At 46.4% G+C, this 24,474-nt stretch overlaps 1 protein-coding gene across 1 annotated transcript; it reads right to left on the bottom strand.

Moving 5' to 3' along the window:
• Positions 1-19,188: 19,188 nt before the first annotated feature.
• LOC100501406 (uncharacterized) lies at positions 19,189-20,526 on the bottom strand. The gene has a single exon (NM_001196131.1). It carries the CDS (start codon positions 20,372-20,374, stop codon positions 19,265-19,267), a length of 1,110 nt encoding a protein of 369 aa, NP_001183060.1. The 5' UTR covers positions 20,375-20,526; the 3' UTR covers positions 19,189-19,264.
• Positions 20,527-24,474: the final 3,948 nt, after the last annotated feature.

Below are 24,474 nucleotides of genomic sequence, written 5' to 3'. Positions count from 1 at the left end.
AGTGATGAGGATGAAATAGATTATTCATGTTTGTTTAAGGGCCTAGATAGAACCAAGGTAGACAAAATTAATGAATTGATTGAGGCCTTGAATTATAAGAATATGCTTTTAGAAAAGCAAGAGGATTTGTTGTATGAAGAACATGATAAATTTGTAGAAGCACAAAAATCTCATGCTCTAGAAGTTAAAAGAAATGAAATGCTTTCTTGTGAATTATCTTCTTCCCATGAGACAATTTCTAACTTAAGGAGCATTAATGATGATTTGAATGCTAAGTTAGAAATAGCTAGTAAGTCAACATCTTGTGTAGAAATTGTTGCAACTTGTAATAGGTGTAAAGATTTTGACATTGACGCTTGTAGGGAACACCTAGTTTCAATTTCCAAACTTAATGATGAATTGGCTAGTCTTAATGCTCAACTTAAGACTAGCAAGAGTGATTTTGATAAACTAAAATTTGCAAGGGATGCCTACACGATTGGTAGACACCCCTTAATTAAGGATGGGCTTGGCTTCAAGAGGGAAGCCAAGAACTTGACAAGCCATAAGGCTCCCATCTCCGCCAAGGAGAAAGGGAAGGCCCCTATGGCTAGTAGTGTGCAAAAGAACCATGCCTTTATGTATCATGATAGGAGACAATCTAGAAATTCTTATAGGAGTTGTAATGCATATGATGCCTTTGACTCTCATGCCATGTTTGCTTCTAGTTCTTCTTATGTGCATGATAGAAATGTTGATAGGAGAAATGTTGTTCATAATATGCCTAGGAGAAATGTTGTTCCTAGGAAAGTTAATGAACCTTCTACAATATATCATGCTTTAAATGCTTCCTTTGCTATTTGTAGAAAGGATAGGAAGATAGTTGCTAGAAAATTAGGGGCAAGATGCAAGGGAGACAAAACTTGCATTTGGGTCCCTAAGGATATTTGTGCTAACCTTGTAGGACCCAACATGAGTTGGGTACCTAAGACCCAAGCCTAAATTTGCCTTGCAGGTTTATGCATCCGGGGGTTCAAGCTGGATTATTGACAGCGGATGCACAAACCATATGATGGGGGAGAAGAAGATGTTCACCTCCTACGTCAAGAATAAGGATTCCCAAGATTCAATAATATTCGGTGATGGGAATCAAGGCAAGGTAAAAGGGTTAGGTAAAATTGCTATATCTAATGAGCGCTCTATCTCTAATGTGTTTTTAGTTGAGTCTCTTGGATATAATTTGTTATCTGTTAGTCAATTATGCAATATGGGATATAATTGTCTATTTACAAATATAGATGTGTCTGTCTTTAGAAGAAGTGATGGTTCACTAGCTTTTAAGGGTGTATTAGACGGCAAACTTTATTTAGTTGATTTTGCAAAAGAGGAGGCCGGTCTAGATGCATGCTTAATTGCTAAGACTAGCATGGGCTGGCTGTGGCATCGCCGCTTAGCACATGTGGGGATGAAGAACCTTCACAAGCTTCTAAAGGGAGAACACGTGATAGGTTTGACTAACGTGCAATTCGAAAAAGATAGACCTTGTGCAGCTTGTCAAGCAGGTAAACAAGTGGGAGGAGCGCATCACAGCAAGAATGTGATGACCACTTTAAGACCCCTGGAGCTACTACATATGGACCTCTTCGGACCCGTCGCCTATCTAAGTATAGGAGGAAGTAAGTATGGTCTAGTTATTGTTGATGACTTTTCCCGCTTCACTTGGGTATACTTTTTGTAGGATAAATCTGAAACCCAAGGGACCCTCAAGCGCTTCCTCAGGAGAGCTCAAAATGAGTTTGAGCTCAAAGTGAAGAAGATAAGGAGCGACAACGGGTCCGAGTTCAAGAACCTTCAAGTAGAGGAGTTCCTTGAGGAGGAAGGGATCAAGCACGAGTTTTCCGCTCCCTACACACCACAGCAAAATGGTGTGGTAGAGAGGAAGAACAGGACGCTAATCGATATGGCGAGGACGATGCTTGGAGAATTCAAGACCCCCGAGTGCTTTTGGTCGGAAGCCGTGAACACGGCGTGCCACGCCATCAACAGGGTCTACCTTCACCGCCTCCTCAAGAAGACTTCGTATGAGCTTCTAACCGGTAACAAACCCAATGTATCTTACTTTCGTGTATTTGGGAGCAAATGCTACATTCTAGTGAAGAAGGGTAGAAATTCTAAGTTTGCTCCCAAAGCTGTAGAAGGGTTTTTGTTAGGTTATGACTCAAATACAAAGGCGTATAGGGTCTTCAACAAATCATCGGGTTTGGTTGAAGTCTCTAGCGACGTTGTATTTGATGAGACTAATGGCTCTCCAAGAGAGCAAGTTGTTGATCTTGATGATGTAGATGAAGAAGATGTTCCGACGGCCGTTATACGAACCATGGCGATTGGTGATGTACGACCACAGGAACAAGATCAACCTTCATCCTCAACAATGGTGCATCCCCCAACTCAAGAAGATGAACAGGTTCATCAAAAGGAGGCGTATGATCAAGGGGGAGCACAAGATGATCAAGTAATGGAGGAAGAAGCACAACCAGCACCTCCAACTCAAGTCCGAGCGATGATTCAAAGGGATCATCCCGTCGACCAGATTTTGGGTGACATAAGCAAGGGAGTAACTACTCGGTCTCGATTAGTTAATTTTTGTGAGCATTACTCCTTTGTCTCTTCTATTGAGCCTTTCAGGGTAGAGGAGGCCTTGCTAGATCCAGACTGGGTGTTGGCCATGCAAGAGGAGCTCAACAACTTCAAGAGGAATGAAGTTTGGACACTGGTGCCTCGTCCTAAGCAAAATGTTGTGGGAACCAAGTGGGTGTTCCGCAACAAACAAGACGAGCACGGAGTGGTGACGAGGAACAAGGCTCGACTTGTGGCAAAAGGTTATGCCCAAGTCGCAGGTTTGGACTTTGAGGAGACTTTTGCTCCTGTGGCTAGGCTAGAGTCCATTTGTATTTTGCTAGCATATGCCGCTCACCATTCTTTCAGGTTGTTCCAAATGGATGTGAAGAGCGCTTTCCTCAACGGGCCGATCAAGGAGGAAGTGTACGTGGAGCAACCCCCTGGCTTCGAGGATGAACGGTACCCCGACCACGTGTGTAAGCTCTCTAAGGCGCTCTATGGACTTAAGCAAGCCCCAAGAGCATGGTATGAATGCCTTAGAGACTTTTTAATTGCTAATGCTTTCAAGGTTGGGAAAGCCGATCCAACTCTTTTCACTAAGACTTGTGATGGTGATCTTTTTGTGTGCCAAATTTATGTCGATGACATAATATTTGGTTCTACTAATAAAAAGTCTTGTGAAGAGTTTAGCAGGGTAATGACGCAGAAATTCGAGATGTCGATGATGGGCGAGTTGAACTACTTCCTTGGGTTCCAAGTGAAGCAACTCAAGGATGGCACCTTCATCTCTCAAATGAAGTACACGCAAGACTTGCTGAAGCGGTTTGGGATGAAGGATGCCAAGCCCGCAAAGACTCCGATGGGGACCGACGGACACACCGACCTCAACAAAGGAGGTAAGTCCGTTGATCAAAAGGCATACCGGTCTATGATTGGGTCTTTACTTTATTTATGTGCAAGTAGACCGGATATTATGCTTAGTGTATGCATGTGTGCTAGATTTCAATCCGATCCTAAGGAATGTCACTTAGTGGCAGTGAAGCGAATCCTTAGATATTTAGTTGCTACGCCTTGCTTCGGGATCTGGTATCCAAAGGGGTCTACCTTTGACTTGATTGGATATTCAGATTCCGACTATGCTGGATGTAAGGTCGATAGGAAGAGTACATCGGGGACGTGCCAATTCTTAGGAAGGTCCCTGGTGTCATGGAATTCTAAGAAACAAACCTCTGTTGCCCTATCCACCGCTGAGGCCGAGTATGTTGCCGCAGGACAGTGTTGCGCGCAACTACTTTGGATGAGGCAAACCCTTCGGGACTTTGGCTACAATCTGAGCAAAGTCCCACTCCTATGTGACAATGAGAGTGCTATCCGCATGGCGGAAAATCCTGTTGAACACAACCGCACAAAGCAGATTGACATCCGGCATCACTTTTTGAGAGACCACCAGCAAAAGGGAGATATCGAAGTGTTTCATGTTAGCACCGAGAACCAGCTAGCCGATATCTTTACCAAGCCTCTAGATGAGAAGACCTTTTGCAGGTTGCGTAGTGAGCTAAATGTCTTAGATTCACGGAACTTGGATTGATTTATAGCATACTTGTGTTTATGCCTTTGATCATGTTCCTTATGCATATTGTCGCTTAATAATGGTGCTCAAGTTGTACAAACACTCCCTGGACCTCACAAGTCCGTTGCAAAGTGATGCACATGTTTAGGGGGAGATGTGTTACAACTTGACTCTTTGAGACTAACCATGTGCTTGAGTTTGATGATTTAGTCTCGAAGGAGGTTTGAAAGGGAAAAGGTGGACTTGGACCATGAAAGACTTCCACTGCACTCCGATGAGAGGGTAACTTATTCCAAGTTCATATCATGTACTCTTATTGCCTTTGTATTATTATTGAAGATTTTGGTGAGGCAATGGGGTTCTAGGGCCAAGACTGATCCCGTTTTGGTGCTTGATGCCAAAGGGGGAGAAAATAAAGGCCAAAGCAATAAATGGATCAGCTATCACTTGAGAGATTTTGAAAATAGTAGAATAGAGTTTTTTGGTTTGACAAAACTCTTTTGTTGCCTCTCTTGTCAAAAGTTGGCTTCTTGTGGGGAGAAGTGTTGATTATGGGAAAAAGGGGGAGTTGTTGAAATCCTTGATCAAATTCCTTTAGAAAACCTCTCTTTATGTCTCTACAAGTGGATTTGACTTAGAGATAGGAATTTGAGTTTGATTTGCAAAAACAAATCAAGTGGTGGCAAAGAGTGATCCATATATGTCAAATTTGAATCAAAACAATTTGAGTTTTTATTTGAAGTGATTTTGTACTTGTTCTGCTTGCTTTATGTTGTGTTGGCATAAATCACCAAAAAGGGGGAGATTGAAAGGGAAATGTGCCCTTGGGCCATTTCTAAGTATTTTGGTGGTTTAGTGTCCAACACAAGTGCCTAAGTGTAAAAAGGTGGACAAAGTACAAATCAAGGATAAAGGTATGTTTCTCAAACTTAGTACATTGTTTTGGAGACTAATGTATTGTGTCTAAGTGCTGGAAACAGGAAAAGACCAACTGGAAATGCCTTGGCTCGAACAGCCAGGACTTTGCTGAGTCTGGGAGCACCGGACTGTCCGGTGGTGCACCGGACAGTGTCCGGTGCGCCAGGCTGGCTCGAGCGAAGTGGCTGCTCTCGGGAATTCACCGGCGACGTACGGCTATAATTCACCGGACTGTCCGGTGTGCACCGGACGGTCCGGTGAGCCAACGGTCGGCAGGGCCAACGGTCGGCCGCGCAATCTGCGCGGGACACGTGGCCAAGCCAACGGCTAGAAGGAGGCACCGGACTGTCCGGTGTGCACCGGACATGTCCGGTGCGCCAACGGCTCTCAGCCTGCCAACGGTCGACTGCGCCATTTATGGAAAGGAATCGGGCACCGGACAGTGTCCGGTGTGCACCGGACTGTCCGGTGCGCCAGACGACAGAAGGCAAGAATGGCCTTCCAGATTTGCTCTCAACGGCTCCTAGCTGCCTTGGGGCTATAAAAGGGTCCCCTAGGCGCATGGAGGAGGAGACCAAGCAACCTTAGAGCATTCGTGATCCTTTCACACACTCAGTCTTTGCGCATTCGTTTGTCATTCTTAGTGATTCGAGCTCCGTTCTAGTGAGAACTTTGAGATAGTCTTTTGAGCTCGATTCTTGGCCGTGTGTGTGCACATTTTGCTGTGGTTTTTGTGTGTGTTGCTTCCCTCCCTTACTCCGTGTTTCTTTGTGAACTTCAAGTGTAAGGGCGAGAGACTCCAAGTTGTGGAGATTCCTCACAAAAGGGATTGAGAAAAAGCAAGCAAAACACTGTGGTATTCAAGTGGGTCTTTGGACCGCTTGAGAGGGGTTGATTGCAACCCTCATCCATTGGGACGCCACAACGTGGAGTAGGCAAGCTTTGGTCTTGGCCGAACCACGGGATAACCACCGTGCCATCTCTATGATTGATTTATTGTGGTTATTGTGTTTTGACTCCTCTCTAGCCACTTGGCAATTATTGTGCTAACGATTAACCAAGTTTTGTGGCTTAAGTTTTCAAGTTTCACAGGATCACCTATTCACCCCCCCCTCTAGGTGCTCTCACATCCTTGAGTTGCTTCACTTGGAACCCAAGGAAGTAGTTCAACTCGCCCATCATCGACATCTCGAATTTCTGCGTCATCACCCTGCTAAACTCTTCACAAGACTTTTGATTAGTAGAACCAAATATTGTGTCATCGACATAAATTTGGCACACAAAGAGATCACCATCGCAAGTCTTAGTGAAAAGAGTTGGATCGGCTTTCCCAACCTTGAAAGCATTAGCAATTAAAAAGTCTCTAAGGCATTCATACCATGCTCTTGGGGCTTGCTTAAGTCCATACAGCGCCTTAGAGAGCTTACACACGTGGTCGGGGTACCGTTCATCCTCGAAGCCAGGGGGTTGCTCCACGTACACCTCCTTCTTGATTGGCCCGTTGAGGAAAGCGCTCTTAACATCCATTTGGTACAACCTGAAAGAATGGTGAGCGGCATATGCTAGCAAAATACGAATAGATTCTAGCCTAGCCACAGGAGCAAAAGTCTCCTCAAAGTCCAAACCTGCGACTTGGGCATAACCTTTTGCCACAAGTCGAGCCTTGTTCCTTGTCACCACCCCGTGCTCGTCCTGTTTGTTGCGGAACACCCACTTGGTTCCCACAACGTTTTGCTTGGGACGAGGCACCAGTGTCCAAACTTCATTACGCTTGAAGTTGTTTAGCTCCTCCTACATGGCCAACACCCAGTCCGGATCTAGCAAGGCCTCTTCTACCCTGAAAGGCTCAATAGAAGAGACAAAGGAGTAATGCTCACAAAAATTAACTAATCTAGAGCGAGTAGTTACTCCCTTGCTAATATCACCCAAAATTTGGTCGACAGGATGATCCTTTTGAATCGTCGCTCGAACTTGGGTTGGAGGTGCCGGTTGTGCTTCTTCCTCCATCACATGATCATCTTGTGCTCCCCCTTGATCACACGCCTCCTCCTGATGAACCTGTTCATCGTCTTGAGTTGGGGGATGCACCATTGTTGAGGAAGAAGGTTGATCTTGCTCCAATTGTTCCTGTGGTCGCACATCGCCAATCGCCATGGTGCGCATTGCGGCCGTTGGAACGTCTTCTTCATCTACATCATCAAGATCAACAACTTGCTCTCTTGGAGAGCCATTAGTCTCATCAAATACAACGTCGCTAGAGACTTCAACCAAACCCGATGATTTGTTGAAGACCCTATACGCCTTTGTATTTGAATCATAACCTAATAAAAACCCTTCTACAGCTTTGGGAGCAAATTTAGAAGTTCTACCTTTCTTTACAAGAATATAACACTTGCTCCCAAATACACGAAAATAAGACACATTGGGTTTGTTACGAGTTAGCAGCTTATACGAAGTCTTCTTGAGGAGGCGGTGAAGGTAGACCCGGTTGATGGCGTGGGAAGCCGTGTTCACGGCTTCCGACCAAAAGCGCTCGGGGGTCTTGAACTCTCCAAGCATAGTCCTCGCCATATCGATGAGCGTCCTGTTCTTCCTCTCTACCACACCATTTTGTTGTGGTGTGTAGGGAGCGGAGAACTCGTGCTTGATCCCTTCCTCCTCAAGGAACTCCTCCACTTGAAGGTTCTTGAACTCGGACCCGTTGTCGCTCCTTATCTTCTTCACTTTGAGCTCAAACTCATTTTGAGCTCTCCTGAGGAAGCGCTTGAGGGTCCCTTGGGTTTCAGATTTATCCTGCAAAAAAAATACCCAAGTGAAGCGGGAAAAATCATCAACTATAACAAGACCATACTTACTTCCTCCTATACTTAGATAGGCGACGGGTCCGAAGAGGTCCATATGAAGCATCCAAGGGTCTTGATGTGGTCATCACATTTTTGGTGTGATGAGAGCCTCCCACCTGTTTCCCTGCTTGACAAGCTGCACAAGGTCTATCTTTTTCGAAATGTACGTTAGTTAGACCTATCACGTGTTCTCCCTTTAGAAGCTTGTGGAGGTTCTTCATCCCCACATGTGCTAAGCGGCGATGCCACAGCCAGCCCATGCAAGTCTTAGCAATTAAGCATGCATCTAGACCGGCCTCTTCTTTTGCAAAATCAACCAAATAAAGTTTGTCGTCTAGTACACCCTTAAAAGCTAGTGAACCATCACATCTTCTAAAGACAGACACACCTACATTTGTGAATAGACAATTATATCCCATATTGCATAATTGACTAACAGATAACAAATTATATCCAAGAGACTCAACTAAAAACACATTAGATATAGAGTGTTCAGATGAAATAGCAATTTTACCTAACCCTTTTACCTTGCCTTGGTTCCCATCACCGAATATTATTGAATCTTGGGAATCCTTGTTTTTGACGTAGGAGGTGAACATCTTCTTCTCCCCCGTCATATGGTTTGTGCATCCGCTGTCGATAATCCAGCTTGAACCTCCGGATGCATAAACCTGCAAGGCAAATTTAGGCTTGGGTCTTAGGTACCCAACTCTTGTTGGGTCCTACAAGATTAGTGACAATGGTCTTAGGGACCCAAATGCAAGTTTTGTCTCCCTTACATTTGGCCCCTAACTTCCTAGCAATTACCTTCTTATCCTTTCTACAAATAGCAAAGGAAGCATTGCAAGCATAATAAATTGTAGAAGGTTCATTCATTACTTTCCTAGGAGCATGAACAATATTCCTCCTAGACATATCTCTACCATGCATATGGGAAGAACTAGAAGCAAACATGGCATGGGAATCAAAAGCATCATAGGCATTATAACTCCTATAAGCATTTCTAGACTGTCTCCTATGATGGTACATAAAAGCATGGTTCTTTTGCACACTACTAGCCATAGGGGCCTTCCCTTTCTCCTTGGTGGAGATGGAAGCCTTATGGCTTGTTAAGTTCTTGGCTTCCCTCTTGAAGCCAAGTCCATCCTTAATTGAGGGGTGTCTACCAATCGTGTAGGCATCCCTTGCAAATTTTAGCTTGTCAAATTCACTCTTGCTAGTCTTAAGTTGGGCATTAAGACTAGCCACTTCATCATTTAATTTAGAAATGCAAACTAGGTGTTCACTACAAGCATCAATGTCAAAATCTTTACACCTAGTGCAAATCATAACATGTTCTACACAAGAGTTAGATTTATTTGTTGCTTCTAGTTTAGCATTTAAATCATTGTTAATTCTCTTTAAACTAGAGATAGAGTCATGACATGTAGACACTTCACTAGAAAGCATTTCATTTCTTTTAACTTCTAGAGCAAGTGAATTTTGTGCACTAACAAATTTATCATGCTCTTCATATAAAGGTCCTCTTGTTTTTCTAAAAGTCTATCCTTTTCATTCAAGGCATCAATCAATTCATTAATCTTATCTATTTTAGTTCTATCCAATCCCTTGAATAAACTAGAGTAATCTATTTCTTCATCACTAGACTCATCATCACTAGAAGAATCATAAGTAGTACTGTCTCGAGTACATACCTTCTTTTCCTTCGCCATGAGGCATGTGTGACGCTCGTTGGGGAAGAGGGATGACTTGTTGAAGGCGGTGGCGGCGAGTCCTTCATTTTCGGAGTCGGATGACGAACAATCCGAGTCCCATTCCTTGCCAAGGTGTGCCTCGCCCTTAGCCTTCTTGTATGCCTTCTTCTTCTCCCTCTTTCCCCCTTGTTCCTGATCACTATCATTATCGGGACAGTTAGCAATAAAATGACCAATCTTACCACATTTGAAGCATGAGCGCTTCCCCTTTGTCTTGGTCTTGCTTGGTTGTCCCTTGCGACCCTTTAGCGCCGTCTTGAAGCGCTTGATGATGAGGGCCATCTCTTCATCATTGAGCCCGGCCGCCTCAACTTGTGCCACCTTGCTAGGTAGCGCCTCCTTGCTCCTCGTTGCCTTGAGAGCAATGGGTTGAGGCTCATGGATTGGACCGTTCAACGCGTCGTCCACGTACCTTGCCTCCTTGATCATCATTCGCCCGCTTACAAACTTTCCAAGGACTTCTTCGGGCGATATCTTGGTGTACCTAGGATTTTCACGAATATTGTTTACCAAGTGTGGATCAAGTACAGTAAAGGACCTTAGCATTAGGCGGACGACGTCGTGGTCCGTCCATCGCGTGCTTCCGTAGCTCCTTATTTTGTTGATGAGGGTCTTGAGCCAGTTGTATGTTTGGGTTGGCTCCTCACCCCTTATCATCGCGAATCTTCCAAGCTCGCCCTCCACCAACTCCATCTTGGTGAGTAAGGTGACGTCGTTCCCCTCATGAGAGATCTTGAGGGTGTCCCAGATCTGCTTGGCATTGTCCAAGCCGCTCACCTTATGGTAATCGTCCCTGCACAAAGAGGCTAACAGCACAGTAGTAGCTTGTGCATTTTTATGAATCTGTTCATTAATAAATATAGGACTATCCGAGCTATCAAATTTCATTCCATTCTCAACAATCTCCCATATGATTGGATGGAGAGAGAACAAGTGATTACACATTTTGTGACTCCAAAATCCGTAGTCCTCCCCATCAAAGTGTGGAGGTTTGCCAAGAGGGATGGAAAGCAAATGTGCATTTGAGCTATGCGGGATACGCGAATAATCGAAAGAAAAGTTTGAGTTAACCGTCTTTCGTTTGTCATAGTCGTTGTCTTCGTTGTCCTTTTGGGAAGAAGTGGACTCATCGCTGTCGTCGTAGTAGACGATCTCCTTGATGCGTCTCGTCTTCTTCTTCTTCCCATCTTTGTGTCTGTGGCCCGAGCCCGAGTCGGTAGGCTTGTCATCCTTCGGCTCGTTGACGAAGGACTCCTTCTCCTTATCGTTGATCACGATTCCCTTCCCCTTAGGATCCATCTCTTCGGGCGATTAGTCCCTTCGTGAAGAGAACGACTCTGATACCAATTGAGAGCACCTAGAGGGGGGGTGAATAGGTGATCCTATAAAACTTGAAACTTAAGCCACAAAAACTTGGTTAAGTGTTAGCACAATAATTGCCAAGTGGCTAGAGAGGAGTCTCAACAAAACACAATAACCACAAAGATATCAATCACAGAGATGGCATGGTGGTTATCCCGTGGTTCGGACAAGACCAACGCTTGCCTACTCCACGTTGTGGCGTCCCAACGGACGAGGGTTGCAATCAACCCCTCTCAAGCGGTCCAAAGACCCACTTGAATACCGTGGTGTTTTGCTTTGCTTTTCTTAATCCCGTTCGCGAGGAATCTCCACAACTTGGAGCCTCTCGCCCTTACACTTGAAGTTCACAAAGAAGCACGGAGTAAGGGAGGGATGAGCAACGCACACAAGACACAAAATCAGAATGTCAACACGCACACAAGTCGCAACAAGAGCTCGCAACACAACCCGACGAGTTCACAACTCAACAAGAGCTCTAGATGCTATCACGAAGAAACAAATGCGTGGAATCGAAGTCTTGTTGCTTAGGAATGCTTTGAGTATACTTGGTGTTCTCCTCCATGCGCCTAGGGGTCCCTTTTATAGCCCCAAGGCAGCTAGGAGCCGTTGAGAACATTCCAGGAAGGCTGATCTTGCCTTCTGTCGCCTGGCGCACCAGACAGTCCGGTGCACCACCGGACACTGTCCGTTGCGGATATCCTTCCTTATTTGGCGAAGCCGACCGTTGGGGTTTGAGAGCCGTTGGCGCACCGGACACTGTCCGGTGCACACCAGACAGTCTGGTGCCCCCTCCCGACCGTTGGCTCGGCCACGTGTCTCGCGCGGATCGCGCGGCCGACCGTTGGCCCGGCCGACCGTTGGCTCACCGGACACTGTCCGGTGCACACCGGACAGTCCGGTAAATTATAGCCGTACGCCGTTAATTTCTTCCCGAGAGCAGCCAGTTCGCCTGAGCCAGCCTGGCGCACCGGACACTGTCCGGTGCACCCAGACCGAGCTGACTTTGGCTGAACAGAGCCATCTCATTTCCAATTCAATCTTTCATGTTTCCAGCACTTAGACACAATACATTAGTCCATAAAACAATGTACTAAGTCTAGAAACATACCTTTTGACATGATTTGCACTTTGTTCACCACATTGCATAGATCAACACAAAAGCACTTGCGTTGGCACTCAATCACCAAAATACTTAGAAATGGCCCAAAGGCACATTTCCCTTTCAATCTCCCCCTTTTTGGTGATTTATGCCAACACAACATAAAGCAACTAGAACAAGTGCAATATCAATGCAAATGAGAACTCAAGATTGTTTTGATTCATATTTGGCATATATGGATCACTCTTTGCCACCACTTGGTTTGGATACAAGTGCTAAACTATAGTATGTTACCCCAAATTAATGCCTAAACTAGTATTAAATACAATAGCCGGACGGTGGGGGGAGAGAGAAGGGGCATTCGGTGGGGGAGAAATGGGGTTGGGGGACCACTTTTAGCATAATTTAGCATTTTTGGGGAGCTAAGGGTGTGTTTGGTTGGATGTACACGGAGGGATAGAATGGGGCGGCCATAATTTTTAGGGTTTGTTTGGGATCAAAGGTAATGGAGTGGATTGAGTAGGCTAGAATCCCTCACTACTCAATTTTGAATAGTGAGGGTTTCTAGCCCCATCAATCCCCTCCATTACACTTTATCCTAAACAAGCTCTTATAGTGTTTGGATGAGAGTCACATAGTGGTGAGGTAAACACCAGAGTAGTTTTTGGTGGCAACGTGATCCCTAAAAATCGAAGGGACGGTGTCGTCCCCACCTCATCCTACTTTGATCTCAAACTAAACACTCCCTAGAGTGTTAATGGGTGTTAAACTTTAGCATAACAGATTGTTTGGTTTACTAGGAGCTAAACTTAAGCAAGGGGAAATAAACGGGACCCTAAACTTTCACCAAATATACATATCAATGCTTTTGTTTACTACGTTGAATTAGTAATTAGTAGCGCTGGATATATTTTTACAGAAATAAAGTCATTTAGAGATACAAAAGTTTTTGACCAGCACTAAAAACCGTTCGTGCAGTAAAGCTGCTAACAAGTCCCAGGTCTGGCCGATTAACGAACCAATAATTCGGAGCAGAGGCTGCAGCTGACGATGCGATCGCGCAGGCAGGCGTCCCGCCGCTGGCTGCATGCATCAACCCTGGCCGGGCTGCTGCTTGCTGGCATCATGCAGAGGGCCAGGCCAGGGCAGGGCAGGACGCGAGGAGGTGTCACATCTGGACAGGCCAGGCCACAGGTCTTTTCCTTTTCCTATCTATTTCTCGAATTTTATTTTAAAACCAAGAGTATAGTTCAGCTCCTCAGCTTTGGCGAGACTTTTCCTACTCTGCCACTACTGGAATAGCAATGGGCCGGGCCACACTCAGACTTCGCAAGGTCACCGTACGTTTCACCATGGACCAGTTACGTACCCTTGCGTTGAGGGTGGGGGGCTGGTGGGCTCCCCTCCCCCTCTTTCCAAAACAAATGGATGGTCACGTACTTAACCCTAAACCGAAAACCTGACCGGTTATCCGACGACACGATAGACGTGTGGGTGTAGGTGAAGATTTTTTTTCCACCCGTGGGGTGCGCCCTGAATCCGAGGTTTCACGGGCGTGGATGCGGGGTTTCTATTTCATCCAACAGGGTCGCCCGCACCCGACCCGAAATTCGCTTCGCTCTTTTACTTGCGCAGAAGAAGAAAACAAAACGATGGTTAAGATATAAATAGTAGTTGCTTTGGAAAAGTAACTTGGCCAATGGCTCGTGAAATGTTTTGTTGTTGCCGGTGGACTCGAGACATCTTAAAATTTGTATATATGGCTCGGTTATTATCGGTACTTGTTTGCTTATAGCTGATTAAAAATATACCGCGAGTAAGAAACTCGTGGGTGACCCGAGAAGCCCGACAGGGGTTTCGGGCATGGGTTTGGAACTGCACCCGCGGGCGCGATCGCGGATGAGTTTAGGTAGACTTCGCGGGTACAATCACGGACAGATTTTTGCTCCACCCGATCCGTTTATGCCTTAGGGTATGTACAGCCTAAAGACACCAGATCGATTTTACAATTACAAGAGACAACTAAGAGACTGCATGAGACAACACTGAGCTTTTAAATCATACATACATCTAAGAGATCGTATGTATATGGAGAGCCGTATAGAGACAAACGATCTTGTATTTTTTTTCATTTAATCCCTTAGAAACTTCTTAAAAGATAGTGTATTAAATATTGTTTTTCATGCCGTTAGCATGGCGACAATATATAATTTTTTTTTCTCGGTAAGTACGTAGTATAAGGACAAAACTAGCTAGTCTTTAGCTCCGTAGACCTAGGAGGTAGCTAAGATGGCCACAGAGCAGATTTGTCCGTTGCTTCCGAAAAAACGGATAGTACGAAAAACACAAGACGGCCGGGGATCGAGTAGTTATCCTAATCAATCTTCCAATCCGGGAGCATTGCCTTGTTACGACAAAGCTCATTAAGCTACTTGTCTGCATCTAATCAACTCTCCCTAGCTTCCTCCGACGATGCACTGCACATGGGCCCAAATCCCCTGCCGTCGAATCCAAGAAAACCAAAATCCCCGCGCGCCCAACGATTCTTGTTCTTGTCGAAGCAACAAAGCCACCTTAGAGCAAGAGCAAGTAGTACAACGAGGTGGCGTACACGGGTGGTATGAGATGATAAATCAGATTTTTAGTGATAAAAAAGGGAAATAGAGAGAAAGAAAGTGGGCTGATGATCAGTAGTAGCTAGCTGAATTGAAAGTGGGCTGATCACAAACTCTAAGACACTTTGTGTGAGAAAGTTATAAAGCAAGTATTAAATTTACAGTTTATATCATATATAAATAGACTTTTAATTGACTATATGTAACATGACAATATTATAAATTAAAGCCCGGTATAGACTATATTATATTAAAGTTGCTTTAATATAGCCAATAGTGGGCTTTATGAAATTATCATGTAATGACATATAATCAACTAAAAGCCTAAGCTACTTGTATAATAACTCTATAATGATATAAGTTGTACATTTAATAATGTGTCCATTTCTCGCTACCACAAACTGTCTTGAAGTCCGTAATTAAACAGCTCGCTTTCAGCTAGCTACTAGCGATTAGCCTGCTTTCCTTCTCTCTATTTATCTTTCTTCTGTTAGAAAATTAGGCATTATCAGTTTTAATTTAATCCAAAACCAGTGTGATATATCTGATGACATGTATTTTGCATGCAGGAAGGTGTACGCAGTGCAGTCTTTCGAACGACGCCGACGATGATGAACCGCTCGCACGCTCGTGCAAGTGTACCTCATGGACGGCGGATTTCGAAGGCCTGCTCCCCCACTCTCTTGTGCTCGCAGAAGGTGGGACGAGAATGGGCTGAATGCAACACGTCTAAGACTGCCAGAAACTGACATGTCATAAGAGACGTTCGTTACTAGCCATAAGACAGGAAACAGACAGTCATCATGACGGTCTTGCTTTTCTCAACTTCTCAATAGATGCACCAATGATACACTTATTTAAGTTGATTAATTTGTACCTTAAACTTCCAATATGGTATTAAATTATTAGTACGTCATATCATTAAATTAGACATTTACCCTTGATTATTATTTAATATTAATTTGGACCAATCCCACGTTAATCCAACATATTCCACGTCATCATAAACCAATGCATTCGTCATTCGTGCGTCGATGTAGTGATGTGTGCGTATAAATACTGCAGGAGCGTGAACCTGCCCTCCCTGCTCCCAGTCCAACCACTCAAACTGTAGCGTGTAGGTGTACCAGCAACCTACCTTGCTAGTTTACACACACGCACGCTGCACGCACACGCTGCATGCATGTACACACCGACGCCACCACCCTCCTCGTCGTCGTCGGCCATGCATCATCCGGTTACTACTCCTGCCGAGAACGACGACGACGTGCCAACGTGCGCGCCGGCGCTGTGGCAGGAGCGCCTGGTGCAGGACCTGTGCGGGTGCGCGGGCCATGTGGAGGCCGGCGCCGTCGAGAGGGCCGGGCGCTGCCTGGCGCGCGCCACGGGCCTCGCCGCCGCCGCCGCGGGCGACGGCCCGCTCCAGCGCCTGGCCGTACCCATGGCCGACGCCCTGGCGCGCCGCCTCGTCCGCCTCATGCTCCCTGCCGTCGCCGGCGCGCTCATCGACCCCTCCGACAGCCTCGACCCGCGCGGCGTCCGCGCCGCGCGCCGCACCTTCTTCGAGCTCTGCCCGTTCCCCAGGGCCGCCGTCGCCGTCGCCAACCGCGCCATCCTTGAGGCCATGGAGAACGAAAAGGTTCTGGGCTCTGTGCTGGTGGTCCACCGCTCTAGCTCCTACTCAAGATAACAAACAGCCTTGTGCTGCTTATTAACCCTAGCAAACAGTGGAGTCAGTACTAAACAAAAGATGCATATGGTTCAGTTGTTATTTTTTTTAACCGTGGTCATTAAAAGTATGAACCAGGCCATTTGAGGCTACTTAGGAACCGGACAAAAATAGGAGCTCCAAGCACGGTATAACATGAAAAAAAAAAAGATGAAGCTAGCATAGTCTAAAATCGAGGCATATCTTAAACTTAGGTATGGTGAACGATACAACACCATTAGATGGATTGTGGTTAAACTGACATGAGTCGAAATAAGGCACGACTTAGAAAAACTAACGTTAAAATGATTCTTTAATACTTCAATATTTTTTTTATCCTTTCATAAATGTTATAGAAAACATTTATACTTATATTTATCTTAGTAGAATATATGCTTTCAATATATAGAGAGAAAGTAATTTTGAGCTAAGTTAATTATATTTATCTTAGTAGAAAAAGGGAGTGCATGGAGCTTCGATTCTGCATTTCGTGATAGAGAGTTTGCTGGAAGGATAAACAGTACTCACAGGCGTGCAAAGTGTGTTTGGTTGCAATGATAGGACATGATGGAATGGGACGATCCCTCAAATAAGGTTGTTTGGTTGAGAGTTAAGGGTTGGGACATGACTATCTCAGTATTGTCTCCAGTTATCCCTCAAAATTGGAGAGACGATAGAGGACGCCAGAGAATATCCCTGTCCTATCTGTCTTGCAACCAAACACACCCAAAAATTGCGCTGGAGTTTGACTTAGGCACGGCGGCACAGTGAAATTATTTCATGTCATGTTAACCAAAAAAAATTGCGCTTGAAGCACAATAGTCCTGGGCTGGGCCGTGCCATGCCGGCAGGACATGTTCTAAGTTATTACTGCATACTGTCAACAGTAAGCTCTATAATTAATCGTTTCACTCGATCAGAATGTCCACATCGTCGACTTCGCGGGGCCTACGGCGCAGCCATGGCAGTGGCTGAAGCTCCTGCACGACTTCAGCCGTCGCCCAGGCGGGCCGCCGCACCTGCGCCTCACCATCGTCCACGACGACCGGGACCTCCTCGCCGCCATATCGGCGCGGCTGACCGAGGAGGCCGAGGAGCTGGACGTGCCATTCCAGGTGCACCGCGTCGTGGGCAAGATCGAGGCGCTGGACCCCAGCGACCTGCACGGCGTGCTCAGGCTCCGGTCCGGCGAGGCGCGCGCGGTCGCGTGCACGCTGCAGCTGCACCGCCTGCTCGCGGTGGCCGACGACGACGACCACCCGGCGGGCGGCGGCGCCACCCTCAGCGCCGGCCACCGCTCCAGCCGGACGGCGAGCGTCGCCGTCTCGCGGCTGCAGCGGATGGCGTCCACGTCGTGCCCGCCGAGCGACGTCGACGACAGCGGCAGCCCCGCCACGCCGCTGGGCTTCGTCTCCCCGCCGCCGTCCACGCCACCGCCGCCGCAGCAGCAGCGCCAGACGCCGCCGGCGCTGGCGAGCTTCCTGGCGGCGGTGGCGCGCGCGCTGGCGCCCGCGGTGGTGGTGGTCACGGAGCAGGAGGCCGGCCACGGCGGCGTCTCCTTCCGCGAGCGCTTCGGCGAGGCGCTGGGGTACTACGCCGCCGTGTACGACTGCCTGGACGCGGCCGCCGAGGCGTACCGCAGGCCCGCCGCCGAGCGGGCGGAGGTGGAGCGCGCGGTGCTGGGCGAGGAGATCCGGGACGTGCTGCTGCGGGCCGGCGCGCATGGAGCTGGGCGGGTTCAGGAGCGTGGCGCTGAGCTACGGCGCGATGAGGGCGGGGAACGACGTGCTGGACAGGTGCGGCCTCAGCGGGTGCGCGGCGACGGAGAGCAGGGAGCAGGGCGGCTGCCTGCTCTTGTGCTGGAGCTCGTGGCCACTCTACTCGGTGTCGGCGTGGCGGCCGGACGCATCAGGCTCGTCGGGAGCTGATGACAGCGCCGAGCCAAGCAGCGATGGGGCCTCCTACGCGACGTAGTTTTGAGGAGAGATGCTGGTGTGCTGATCCATGTCGATTCAGTCGAGGGACATTGGAGCTGTGATTAAAATAGGTGTGGCGGCCGGACACAGGCATGGTGTCATGGAGATGATGATGGGTGGGTGGAACAAGATTACAAGGGTGTTTGACAACACGAACGGACAAAGACCCTAGTATTTGCAGGCTTATTCAAGCGATAGTATGTATGATTCAATTTTCCACGAAGTTCGTTTGAAAATGGGAACAACTCAAGTGCATATTGAAATTGGTCTTTCGTGGACGGAGTTTTTCTATATAAACAGAATCTGGTAATGACGATGATGTTGAACTCTTTCTTTCTTTCTTTCTTGCTTTGGTATCGTACATCATCACCATGTGTTGTGTTGGCAGGACTTTATGATCCGTTTGAGACAGGACCACCTTTTAAAAAGTGGTCAATTTGAAATTCACCATAAGCAGCTCTCCTACTGAATCTCGGATCCACCGGTGAACTGTTTCGGTACACAATAGCTACTGAACTTGGGATCCGCCAGCGAAGATGATGTGTTGCTCATCGGGCTCGCCGGAGTTGTCCCACGACAGATGCGACGAGTGCGGCGGCGGCGGCATCCCCGGAGCCATATTAGATAGTTTAACATTTCTATATTTTAACATTTTTCCAACCACACTAGAACTCGTATTCTCACATAGTACATATATATATCTTTTCATTGATGCAGCGATATTTTCTAGTAACTACTACATGTCCAGAGAGATGGATTGTTAGAGTGGATTCGGTGTAGATGTCTGTTCTTGCGAGTATATATATACTGAGTCGTGTGAGTCAGTGAGTGTGGTAAACCGGAGGAGGCAGTAGGAGCGGCCACGGCATCTGCACCGGCGCCGCCACGAGCTGTGGCAGCCTGCTGCTCCTGCTCCCACTCCCAGAAGAAGAAGCAGAGGCAGAGCCCCGGGAAGGCCACGGCCGCCACGCGGAGACCGAGTAGAGAGGGCGCCCGCGGCGGCACAGGAGGAGGCAACCTCCGACACCTCTGGTCTCGTACCCCCGCAGCCCGCACCTGCGCAGCGCCGCGTCCGCCTCCATCTTGGCCACGTAGCTGAGCGGCACGCCGGCGAACCCGGCGCCGGCCATGCGCGCGGCCCACTGGTGCAGCCGCTCGTGCCGCTCGCGCCGCTCGGGCCCGTCCCGCGCCAGCACGTCCCGGACCTCCTCCCAGAGCAGGACGCGCTCCACCGCCGCCCGCTCCTCGCCCGCCGCGCCCGCCGCGTCGTCCAGGGCCTCGAACACCGCCGCGTAGTGCTGCAGCGCCTCCTCGAACCGCGCCGCGAGCCCGCCGGCCACGTTGTCGCCGGCGTCCTGCTCCATCACGCACACCACCTTGGGCGACGCCGCGCGCGCCGCCGACAGGAAGCCCGCCAAAGGTGGCAGCAGCGCCGGCCGCGGGACGGCGGTCCACTGCGGGTGCGGCGACGACGACGACGACGCCTGTGCAGCGAACGGCGTCGTCGGGCTGGGGTCGGGGAGGCTCGTCTTGGCGGTCTCCGGGGGGCAGTAGTAGCACGCGACGTCGCCCGGAGGGTAGCATGAGCACGACGACGCCGCTCTTGGGCCAACACTCGGTCCGGTTCCAACAGCCGCGGCGGCCAGCTGCTGCTGGGTGTCGGTGTCGTCAACCGCGAGGAGGCGGTGCATCTGGAGGGCGCAGCTGAAGGCGCGCGCGTCGCCGGACCGCATGGCGAGGGCGTGGTGCAGGTCGCCGAGGTCCAGGGTCTCGAGCCGGCCCAGGACGGGGTGGAACGAGAACGCCATGTCCAGCGCCTCGGCTTCCCTGCGGAGCAGCGCCGCCGTGTGGGCCAGGAAGGCCTCGTCGTCGTGGACCATGGTGATACGGAGCTGCGGCGCCCCGCCCGGGCGGCCGTGGAAGGCGCGCATGAGCTTGAGCCATTGCCAGGGGTGAGCCGCCGGACCGGACAGGTCGATTACGTGCACGAACTGTGATCAAAGCAACGAAGCGAAATAGATGAAACATGGAGGGGAAAATGTAAATTTACTATTCATAAAATGAACATCCTTCTTGTTTTTTTAATAGATCGTGAATATTTTCGGGCCTAGTAACTCTAACGACCATTGCTATGGTGCAGGTGCGTGAAAGAGGCGAGGTTGGCGCGGAGATAGGGAACGCGACAAGGGCTACGTAATTTTGGCTATTCCTCCGTTGTCATTTATAATTTGTTTGAATGTTTACACTAAATTTTAAAAATATAATTATATTTAACTTTAATGTGACACCTCCATCTCAAAATATCAATCATTTTAACTCTTAATTTGTATGTCTATGTTTAAATGGATGATGATGATGAATACACATATAAAACAAATATTTTAATTATTGTATAAAATAATTAAAATGTAAAATGAATTTTATTTTAGGATGCAGGGAGTATTATTTATAATATACTTTAAAATATATTTTAAGTGTGACTTTAATTTTTTTTATTTTTTAATAAGATATGTTTGTAAACTTGATAAAAAGTGTAATATTACAACTCGCTAGCTGAAGGAGAACGAGCGACCGAATAAGCTATAAAAAAGGATCGGTTTGTTCTTTTTTACATATACCTTTCTCGATCTTTCAGCTATATATATAAAGTATAATATTTATTTTTATCAGTTTGATATCTGATATATGAACCATATATTCACTTTAATTTAAATTTATTTTTTATCGGTATATCAAATACGGTTTTTCGTCGTCGCAGTACACATGTCCATTGTACTAGTTTAACTCTAGTTGAGACTAATAACCTGAATTGAAGGTCGTTTCTCTGCCGGTGAAATATAGGTTGTATTTTAAATTTGCAAGAGGAGCTAGTTTTCTAACTCCAATTCCAGCGTACGGGTTCCTTTGGCCATATATATAGCACGAAAATTGTCTGCATCAAATCGTTACCGGGATTGAAAAAGAAACACATTTTAATCAGTCTGAAACGGACGACAGAATGCTTGGGAGAATCGGAATTCTGAAGTACAGTATATCGTATGACCTTTTCGTTCTCCATGGCGTCTAGGATGGCTCGGTTGATGGCGACGAAGGCCACCCTGAGCGCGGGCAGGAGCTTAAAGAAGGCGCAGCGGGCCGCGCGGACGGACTGGCGGTCGAAGTAGTCGCCGCACGAGTCGATGAGCGCGCCGCTGATGCCCCTGCCGGTGAAGCTGCCGATGAGGCGGCGCACCAGGCCGTCCGCCATGATCCTGGCCAGCCGCTGCGGCGGCCCGTCGCCCAGGGAGGCGAGCGCCGACACGCGCGCGAAGCAGCGGTTGGCGCCGCCGTCGAAGCGGCCGGCCGCGACGTGGGCCACGCACTCGCGCAGGGCCGCGGCCAGCTCGGCGTCGGCGTGGGACTGGGACGACTGGGGCTGGGACTGGGAGGCGTCGGCGGCGTGCATGGCTGCGCCGCCTACGGACGAGCGAGCAAAGGGGCAAAGGGCCAGTGAAGGCCTTGGAGGCTAGTGGGTGTCTGAGTTGTGAACTTGGGATCAGGCCTCTCCCGTTGTCGGCCGCGCGCCATTTATAGACGACTCCACTCGAGTACTACAAGGTCTGTAAAGCGTTTTCAATAATTTTTTTTTAAAAAAAAACTCTCACCGGTTTCAGTTTCCCGACAAAAAAAGCTAAAACCTAGAAAAACCGCACAGTTTGACATTTTAAACTTAAAAATTCAAAAAACGGTTACCAACCGGCGAAACTGTCCCACAGAAACCACCAAACTCTACCAAGAAACCAGTTTTCGTTGTTTTTCAAAAAAAACCAACCGGTTTATATTTTCAAATTCAAATAAAATGTTTTTGAAGATTTCTCGGCGAGAAACCGGTATTTTTTTTACCTTTTTTGTGTTTTAATAAAAAACACGAATTAATTTTAAAAATAAAATGAGATATACCAAAAGAATAGTTTTTTTATTATACTCTCTCCATCTACAAATATTTGTCGCTATAGTATTCATGCGGGTCAAACTTTCTTATGTTTAACTAGATTTATAGAATATATAGCCATTTGTATCTTCGAATATTTTATATATCCAAATATCTATCGAATGATACTAATTTTATATTATAAGTATTAAAGTTAAAATTGATTAACTCCCGGAAATAATCAATATTTATGGACGGATGAAGTAATTTTTTTAAATTTATAAAAAAACATTTATGAATTTTAAATAAAATAAATAAATAGCTCAAAACTATTCTGGGCCAGTCCGGTTTCAATAAACCGGACGGTTTACTGGGGTTTCCCGCCGATTTTGTTAACCCTCCTCCCCTCACATGGTCTGGTGCATGACAGTATGACACTTACACCATCTACATGAGTAACCATAACTACTCTCTTTCAAAATAGTTATCGTTATTAGCAATATTTATATTTAAATGTTAATATAGAATTTAAAATTATGTATAATAATAATTTTAAACGTGCACTATGAATATATATATATATATATATGTTTAATTTGAAAACAATTTATTTAAAAAAGGGCATAATAATAATAACTATTTTAGAAAACATGGACGACAATTATTTTAAGGACATATATAGTGGAGAGACATTAAAACGGTTCTTCAAGCATAAGAGATAATTAAAAGACTATATTTACAATTGAGTGTCTATAAATGTAGTCTATTAATAAATATAGAAGTAAATGTGTTTGTACACCATCGGATCGATAGAACAGACGACGAATTCATACAGTGAAAAGTAAAAAGTCTGTTGCTACTTGGTTACGCGAGCCAGAGACGTCTTTTAACAGAGAGACGTCTTCAAAAAAAATTATAAATACCCTCGTTGGACACCTTAAAAACCATCTATATTAAACATTATACTCCATACATGCCCTAAGATGAAAAGAGTAGGATGTGGAGGAGTCCACAAGGGCTGTTCATGGATGCATGCATGGGCGCCATTCGGGATGCTCTAACTTGAGGCTAAGGAGGCATTACAAAACTAACTTTAGACGGAGAAAAAAATTAGACAAACTATGAAAAGTTAGGGGCGATACAAACACGCCGGTAACTTAAGTCTTTAAAAACTAGTTTGGTAACCATATTTTTTAAGAGATTTCTATTAAGTAAATCTGTTTTTATTTAAGAAGAACTTCTTAATTGGGTAGTGGTGACATATTGAGAGCATGAAGGATGGCGATGTCTGGCTTTGGCATCTTGGAAGGGGCCGGCCGACGGCTGAGCACTAGTATATCCGTTTGGTGAGCTTCGGATGTTCCCTTTGGTACATTCGGATCCACTTCGGTGGACACGACAATGGACAAAGCTAGCTTTGGATGAGTCTCCATAGTCTATGGACGACTGCTGCTTGGCGTTTCCGGAGCTTCTTGTAAGCTTCAGCAAAGAAAATACCCACGCTTAGGTTTAAATGAACATGATTGTACTTAGGTGTTGACGTACAAGTGAATTACCAGCCCCTTTCCTGTGTCACTGTTAGTTTTCGGTTTCAGTTCATCGGTGCATATGACTCAGGTCATGTTTGTTCTGGATTATAAAAGTTAGATTATAGTGACAGGGTATAAAAGTAAAATATCACTTTGTGGTCATAAATTTAGATAATGAGATCTACCTTATATATAGTTCATGGAATCACTCTAGCATGCATCTAGGGCTGGATATCGTGGCTCGAGATAGCTCGTTAAGGTAATGAGCTAGCTCAACTCGATTCGTTAAACAATTGAGTCAGAAAATCAGCTCGGCTTGACTCGTTTGCGAGCTCGAGATGAATCCACAACAAAAAAATAACATTTATGTATATATACAATAATATAATCAATTGCTAGTTAATTTCATACTAATTTAACACTAGAAAAGAATAATAATGCTCATAATTTTATATATCACATCATTTAAAATCAAAATTAATATAGTTTATCACTTAGGGGGTGTTTGAATGCACTAGAGCTAATATTTAGCAACTAAAATTAGTTGAAACATCCAAACATCCTAACTAATAATTTAACTATTATCTATTTT

Source organism: Zea mays, chromosome 4, assembly GCF_902167145.1.
Source record: "Zea mays cultivar B73 chromosome 4, Zm-B73-REFERENCE-NAM-5.0, whole genome shotgun sequence".
Taxonomy (NCBI): domain Eukaryota; kingdom Viridiplantae; phylum Streptophyta; class Magnoliopsida; order Poales; family Poaceae; genus Zea; species Zea mays.
Note: the sequence above shows the minus strand (reverse complement) of the source record. Positions and strands in the feature narration are given on the sequence as shown.